Source organism: Nannospalax galili, unplaced genomic scaffold (genome assembly GCF_000622305.1).
Source record: "Nannospalax galili isolate Female #2095 unplaced genomic scaffold, S.galili_v1.0 scaffold735, whole genome shotgun sequence".
NCBI lineage: Eukaryota > Metazoa > Chordata > Mammalia > Rodentia > Spalacidae > Nannospalax > Nannospalax galili.
In genome coordinates this window covers 2172514-2181031 of record NW_008337053.1, presented here as the reverse complement: position 1 = coordinate 2181031, position 8518 = coordinate 2172514, and the positions used below count along the sequence as shown (strand labels likewise).

General features: G+C 38.6%; 1 protein-coding gene across 6 annotated transcripts in view; it reads left to right on the top strand.

The window, feature by feature from the left end:
• Positions 1-8518, top strand: part of Gabpb1 (GA binding protein transcription factor subunit beta 1) — a 69132-nt gene that overhangs the window by 42390 nt on the left and 18224 nt on the right. For 4 of the 6 annotated variants that reach the window (XM_029562951.1, XM_029562953.1, XM_008831800.3 and 1 more), the window contains exons 5-6: positions 797-944; positions 1232-1345. In XM_029562951.1, coding sequence (XP_029418811.1) covers positions 797-944; positions 1232-1345 — 262 coding nt within the window. The remainder of the gene's footprint in view (positions 1-796; positions 945-1231; positions 1346-8518) is intronic. The other 2 variants (XM_029562954.1, XM_008831801.3) reach the window with 1 other exon arrangement.

Genomic DNA, 8518 nt, shown 5'->3' with positions numbered 1-8518 from the left:
GTTTCATCTGCAAGAGCAGCCAGGGCTCTTAACCATAGAGCTATCTTTCCAGGCCCCCCCCCCCCGCCCAGTTTTTGGAGAGAGGGTCTCACTATGTAGCAGTGGCTGGCCTGGAACTCACTATTGTAGACTAGGCTAGTCTTAATCTCACATAGATCCTCTTGCCTCTGCCTCTGCCTCCCAAGTGCTGGAATTAAAGGTGTGTTGTGTGTGTTTGTGTCTGTGCCTGTCTGTCCTCATCCCTCTCCCTGCCCCTCTTACCTGTGTTCTTGTTCCTGGTATCAGTAGAAAGAACTTTCTTTTTCTAACTTCATTGAATTACAACTTACTTGTATGATGTTATGTTCTGAAAAATTAATTTTACCTTGATCTTTTTCAGTTTTTTACACCTAGAAATGCAGTTTGAGGGTTGAGATTTAAAGATGGAGGAGAATTAATTGGGAAAGCAGTACTTTATATATGTAGTATTATATATTGCCTAATGTAGAAACAGTTTAATTCTACAGAGCAGTAGAATATGTTTCATTATATCCTTTTTCTGTGTTCTATAAAAACCCTTCAGATACTCATTTCTCTTCTACTGAGGTTTTGTTGTCACTCAACAGAAGGCTTAGGACATAAACTCATGCCTGCACTTTAGTGCTGTGCTCTCAATAGTCCATTGATGAGTGTTTCGGTTGTGCCTTGTAGCTTCTCTGAGAATACGGTTCCTTCTGTGTGTGTTCATACTACATTGAGATTCTGTCCAGACGTTCCAGTTATAATTCTGAAACTATTTTGATGATTTGTTCCCTAGATTGCTATGCAGAACCAAATCAACACAAACCCAGAGAGTCCCGACACTGTGACAATTCATGCTGCGACACCACAGTTTATCATTGGACCTGGAGGGGTGGTGAACCTAACAGGTCTGGTATCTTCAGAAAATTCATCCAAGGCAACAGGTATTGAGATGCATATAGGACAGATGTTAGGATGTTATGCATTAGTAGCTATTCATCCTTTTAAGAAGGACTGTTGGAGAATGAGGGTAAGATAAATCGGCCACCTTGGTTTCTTTGTAATTAAAAAAAAACATTTTTCTGAGGCAAACAAATCTAAAGAAAGGTGTACTGCAGTGTTACCTTTCAGAACTGATGCTGTCCACGTAAGACTTGAATAAAAAAGAGAATATGAGAAGTGTGCAGTGGGTTAAGCCCCTTAAAAATTTAAATGTTTTCTTCTCTTGTAGATGAAACGGGAGTATCTGCTGTTCAGTTTGGAAACTCCTCTACGTCAGTATTAGCCACGTTAGCTGCCTTAGCTGAAGCATCTGCTCCCTTGTCCAGTTCTTCAGAAACTCCAGGTCAGAAAAACAAGTCAAATTTGCACATTTAATGTTTCACAGTCCGGATCTTTTTATAGTTTAGTTTGTCAAGATTTTATCCTTCTGGTCAGAACTTTTTGAATTCTGTTGAAAGGCTGGACATAGTGGCACATACCTTTAATACCAGTACTGGGGAGTCTCTGTGAGTTCAAGGCCAGCCTGGTCTACATAGGGAGTTCCAGGCCAGCTGGGGCTTACAGGGAGACCGTGTCTCAAAAAGACACCCCCTCCCAAATCTATTCATTTTATTAGGGTGTTTATTTTTTTCAGGAGTTCCCCCCCGCATGTTTAGTTCTGTGGTTCACCTGGAATTGATTGGCTGCATTCCTTGTTATTTTATTATTATTATTATCATCATCTAAAGTTATTATTTCTGATTGTTATTTTTGTATCGGCCACAAGTATGACTCAACATGGCTATTCTTGATCCACTTTATTTGAAAAAAAGGGAGAAAAGTTGCATATGCATTATGTACAAAGGCCAGGAAGGTAACATAAAAGATTAAAGAGGGTAGGAATAAAATTATGCTCAGTGTGAGTGTGAGGTAGGACAGGAGCATCCACTGTTTAGCTCTTGCTGATTATAGTCATGTTTCCAGTCTTGCCAGATCCTGTGTTTTCATGGGAAGCTGGAAAAAAATGTAGGTTTTAAAAGATTAAGCATGGCATGGTTTGCACAGTAAGGTGCTGTCTGGAAAACAAAAGAAAACAAAAGCAAGAAAATATACATAAAAGATGCTAAATTTTGATGGCAGTTAGAAGACAAACTGCTATGGTTTACATAGAACATGAACCTGCTCAATTTGGTTCTTGGTTTTTTTTGCCATTTTGTGACTTTTTGTTTAAATAGAGTAGAGAAATACATGTGAACTTAGGTTTTCATACATTTAATTTTGGCAGTTCTGGTTTGCTTTCCTGTTGCTATGATCAATACCATGACCAAAAGCAACTTGGGGAGGGGAGTGTTTATTTGGTGTACAGGTCATAGTTCATCCTCAAGGGAAGCTAAGGCAGGAACTGAAGCAGATTCCTCATAGGACCGCTGCTTAACTGGCTTGCTTCCTCATGGCTTGCTCAGCTACCTTTCTTTTTATTTTATTTTGTTTTGTTTTATTTTATTTTATTTTATTTTATTTTATTATTTTATTTTATGTGTGCGCATGTATTGCGTACATGTAGGTAAGTGCACCCATGTCGTACAATGCCCGCGGAGGACAAAAGAGGCTGTGGGATCCCCTGGAACTGAGTTAGGACAGTTGTTAGCTGCCATGTGGGTGCTGAGATTTGAACCCTGGTCTTCTGCAAGAACAACCAGTGTTTTTTTAACTGCTGAGCCATCTCTCCAGCCCCATTCAGCTACCTTTCTTAAACAGCCCAGGCCCACCTGTTTATGGATGCCCACAGCAGGCTGGGCCCTGTAATATCAATTAGCAGTTAAGAAAATGCCTCACAGACATGGTCATAGGCCAGTCTGAGCTGAGAAATTCTTCAGTTGAGGTTACTTCTTCCCAAGTGACCCTCGGTTTTCAAGTCAGGTTGACAGCTGAAGCTAACTGTGACACCAGTTTTACATAAGAATGATAGAAAAATCCTGATGCCTGGAACAGTGTGCAGAAACCACTGTAATCCTGATGCCTGGAACAGTGTGCAGAAACCACTGTTAAAAGGGTTAGCTATGGAGGAAGGAGAGGTGCTTCAGGGCTAAGAGCACTTACATGGTGACTCTGTCATCCTCTTTTGGCCTTTGTGGGTACTACATACACATACCCGTAAACATACTGGCATCAAAATACATCTACAAATAAAAATAACTAAATGTTTTTTTTTTTTTTTTTTTTTTTTTAAACGGGGTTAACTGGGTCCTATCTTGGGCTTGTTGGCACGTGCCTTTGATCCTAGCACTTGAGAGGCAGAGGCAGGTGGATCTTTGAGTTCAAGTTCAGCCTGGTCTACATCTCCAGACCCTGTCTTTAAAAATAAAAAGGTTAGCTGTTGCTAAATGGGGATATGTGGAATTGCTAGATACTTGCTTCCAACATGCTATGCTTTGTACTCGCCGAAAATTGGGGTTTTTACTATAATTATTATGTAGGTAAAGTATTTTTCTTTAGGATTTAAAAATAAACAAAAAACCTTTAAGTAGTCAGGGACTGTGGTGCATGCCTGTAATCTTAGCTACTCAAGAGGCTGAGACAAGTAGAGTAGCTCAAGGCCAGCTGTGCTCCATCATAAAATAAAAAAACATGCACAACTCTCAGAAGCCTCAAGAAAATGATTGGTGCTTGTGAAAATAAAGGTTATCTTTTAATTCATTCTCCCCAATTTTGATGATAGTAACAATGGTTCACTGACTGCAGACTCAGAGGTCATTGCTTCTGTGTCAGGAAGAGTTTTAGAAAATACCTTATTTTTATTTTATGTGTGCAGCTGTATTACCTGCATGTGTGTAAGTGCACTCATGTTTCACAGTGCCCATGGAGGTCAGAAGAAGGCATTGGATTCCCTGAAACTGGACTTGCAGACCCTTGTTAGCTGGCATGTGTGGGTGTTGGGAATCGAACCTGGGTCCCCTGCAAGACTAGCCAGTGCTCTTAACTGCTGAGCCATTTCTTCAGTCCTGTATCAGGAAGCTTTAAGGTAGACAGAAATGGATCTCTTTTCACCTAGGAGAGGACAGTTTTATCTGTTTTCTTTTTTTCTTTTCCTTTTCTTTCACTAGTTAGTGATAATGAACATTTATGTGTACATGTTTAAGTGTCTTAGTCTTAAGATTTTTCTGATAACTCCTGTGACTAGTTTTATTGTGTTGATATGCTCTTTTAAACTTAGGCTTGGATCTCTTTAGCACCTTTACATTTGTGGAAACCATCAAAAAAAAAAAAAAAAAAGATTTCAGGACTGTGGAAGCAGCCCAGTGGTAGAACATGTGCTCACCGTGCTTGAGCCGCTGGGTTTGATTTCCATCACCGACAGAAAAGAGGAGAAAACTTTCTCGTTAGTTACTTCTATTTAGTTGAATTTGTACACTTCTGTAAATAAATCACATAGACCTGAAAATTAAATCTCATCTTGATAAGCTGGGCATGATGGCGCAGGCCTTTAATCCCAGCACTCGGAGGCAGAGGCAGGCAGATCTCTGTGAGTTTAATACAGCCTGGTCTATATAGTGAGTTCCAGGACAGCTGGGGTTACAGGGAGATCCTGTCTCAAAAAGACCAAAAAAAAAATCTCATCTTGAAAGTCAGATAAAAATTCTGTCATTGAGTTGGGCGTCGTGGCATATACCTCTAGTCCCAGCACTTGGGAGGCAGAGGCAGGTGGATCTCTGTGAGTTAAAGGCCAGCCTGGTCTACATAGTGAGTTCTAGGCCAGCTGGGGCTACAGGGAGACCTGTCTCAAAAAGACCAAAAAAAAGTTTGTCGTTTAGATGTTTTTGCTCCATGAACTGGTTACACTTTTCCAACTTCTTACCTATGAAAATGTTACAGCATAGTTTGAGAGAATTAGTAATTTCAGTTGACTTTAGTGCATGTGACTTATAATATTCCAGGAGGACAATAATTTTTTGTTTTAGTGCTTGTACCATAGTGTGTAGTCTTTGGGGAGATATTCAGAGTTTGAATGAAGTAAAAGTTCAAGTGGGTATGTCACTGAGGTGCGTAATCAAAAAAATACAATCTCATCACTCAGTTGGCGCATGCTCAGCAAAGATAAGTTATTTTGGGGTATAGAGTTTGATGTTGTAAAAATAGCTTTTCATGGGCTGCAGGGATGGCTCTGAGTACTTGCTGTACAGACCTAAGAACCTGAGTTTGAATCCCTAGCTAGACATGGCTGTGCGTGTCTACAGTTCTATCACTGAGGGGTAGAGACTTGTAGATCCTAAGAGCTCACTGGCTAGCACAGCCTAGTGGAAGGAGTGAGCTTCCATTTCAGTAAGAGGCCCTATTTTAAGGCAGTAGGACAGCAGAAGAAAAGACACCTGATAACTTGCTCTGGGCTCTGCTTTGGTTTGCAGACACTTGTACCTATGCACTCACGTGCGCCCCCGCCTCCCAGTAGCTTTTCTTAAAAGTTTTATTTCGTATTCTAACCTGTAGTCTTACAGCTTTTCTTTGCTTAGTTGTGTTCTTTGTGGTTCCATTATATAATATCTTGGTCAGATAGAAATCTTTGATTTATCTGTTTTTATTTAGAGCAACTTCTGATTGCTTTCAGTTGTGTATTTGAAGGTATAAAATGCCTAGCAGGAATAAAATATCTAGTAGGTATTAAAAATTCCCTCCTATTTCTCTAATAATGAACTTTGAATCAGAAAACTTTTGCATATTGTTTTTTGGTCTGCTCCTAGAATAGGGTAATAAAATTTACTTAGTTTTAAGGGCTAAGTTACTGGATCATGTGAGTCCCTTGATTTTGCTTTTCTTTGTTCTTAATTTCAGGTTTGATTATAGCTCTAATACCTTTGAAATGTTACATTTTTCTTTAATAAATGTAGTTTCTATTTTGTTTAAGAAGTTTCTATATGAAATTTTCAGTCTTAGTACTTTTCAAAGACAGTTTCTTACTTCAATTTTATGGCATTGTCATTCAACTTCAAAGGTACTGTGGCTTGTCTTTCTTTATAACAACCTGACTTCTGAATTAGATCAATGAATATTTATGGTAGTATAGTTACTTCTTACTCAGGGAGTGTTTAGATTTTAGGGTATATCTATATCTCTATATATATTTAAATCAACAATCTTCTAAAGTTTTAGGGTTTCTTTTTTCTTAAATGTTTAAACACACATACACTTTTAGATTGTTCTTAAGGTTTGAGAGATATACTTTGTCTTTTATAATTGTTTTCCTTTTAATTTTTTTTATAAATAGTTTACCATCACACAACTTAAAAAGAGCCTTTTAGATGAAAGGTAGTAACTATTATTTTAATGACAGTCATTGCTAATAGTGCAAAGATGAAAGTTCTTGAGTTATGCCTTGATTGTGTGTGCGCTCAGAAATTTCTTACATATGCTGACGCTTTAAAATATTACTACTTGTTAATATTCAGCCAGCGAACGTTTCTTTTTCATATGGATATTTTAAAAAATCAAAGCAATAGTTAATGTGTTGGAAGCTTTAATAGTTGCTCTACTGTATATTGCTATTTTATGCTCAGTATTTAATTTTCTAATTATCTTCCTGAAATTGTTTTAAGTGCTTGATAACAAAACATAATTATAGTTTAAGGCAAACAAAAATAATGAGAGTAATCAAAACAAAAATTTTTATTTTGGGTATTCAAGGTTTGTTTTGTGACTCTGATACCAAATAAGACTATTGCAGGGTGGAAGCCAGGTCAACTGTCCCAAGTCTGTTTTGAAAATCTGGATCCCAGTAGCTCTCTTGCTTGTTCGGAAAAGCAGTCCATGTATTTGCGGCCCACCTATCCTTGGTAAATCTAAGATCACTGTGAGCTGTTTGAACCATTGTTCTGAAACACATTGGATGGTAGCTTAATTTCAGTAGAGAATAGTTTTATTTAATAACATTTTTTGTAAAGTATCTTTGAATACCACATTAAAGAAAGCATGCTATTTAATAGAACTTACAACATTTCTTTTTTCTAAACAAGCTATGTTTAAAATTTTATCATACTTAGATCCCTTCCCGTATCAGCACCCCCACCCCCTACCCTTAACTCCCCACCAAATGTCTATATATATTTTTTTCTTCTGTGGAGTCAGGTTTGTGTTCCGGAATGCCCTTCTCTGAATTCATCCATTGCATCCAGGTCAACAGCCTACTAAAGAGTCTCACCCTTCCTAGCACGTCGTCTTTTTTCTTTTGAGACAAGATCTCACTTTCTATTCCTGGCAGACCTGGAACTTGCTATGTAGACTAGGCTGGGCTTGAACTTGAGATCCACCAGCCTCTGCCTCTGGAGTGCTGGGATTAAAGGTGTGGGTTACCATGCCTGGCTGTGTTTCCTTTTCAAACCTATGGTCAATTTTGGACAATGATCTTGTACACCTTTCTGGTACTCACTGACTTTAATATCTTGTCACACCTGTTTGTTCTTTCTGTCAGACACAAGCACACACACACTTTTATTTTGCCAGATTACCCCAAAGTAGGTTGTATCATGAAACCTCATCAGTAAGTATTTTGTCATGTATTTCCCAAGAACAGGGGCAACCTTTACGTATCTATAGCTCTATTCTGTTTCCTAAACCATCAACGTTAGTTTAACAATATCTTACATATGGTCCATATTTAAACTTCTCCACTTGTTCCCCACCCAGAATAGCCTCCATAGTTGGCTGTTTTTATCAAGGATCCAAAGTTCACACATTGTGTCTGTTTCTCATCACTCATTGTTGTATCTCTCTCTGATTTTTTTTTTTCCTTCAGTGTTGGGGATCAAACCCAGGACCTCATATACAGCAGAGCTTGTATAGGCAAGCAGCTCCACCACTGAACTTCAGCTGCTAATTGTTGTGTCTTTTTAGTATTGTCTGACCTGGAGTATTTCTACTGCCTTCCTTATTTTATTCTTTATGGCACTGAAATCTTTGTGGGATCCAAACCAGTTGCCTTTAGGACCTCTCATATCCAGAATCCACTTCTTTGTTCATTAGGAGTTAGAATTTGAACCCAGGGTCTCATGCATGCTAAGCACTGAACACCTCCCACACTTTTTTTTTTTTTTTTTTTTTTTTGAGGCAGGGTCTCTTTGTAGCACCAACTGACCTGGAACTGGCCATGTAGACCAAGCTGGACTTGATCTCACAGAGGTTCCCCTGCCTCTGTCTCCGGAGTGCTGGGATTAAAGGTCTGTACCACCATACCTGGCTCTTCCTTTGTTCTCAATGGTTATTAGATCCAGGCTAAACACTTTGGAGAGTTATACAATATTTTGTAACCTGTCATTATATCACATCAGGAGACATGTACCAGACTCTCCTGATAATAATCTCTTGATAATAAAATGGTAACTGCTAGCTGCTTACAGGTATATTTCTCACTTCATAGTAACAATCATTGATGTGGTACTTTGAGAACATTTTAATATCCTCTTTCCCTCTAACATTTCACCAGTGCTTTTAGAATCCACTAGTGATGCTTGCTTGAATCACTGTTATGATGATATAACTTAGCCTTTCC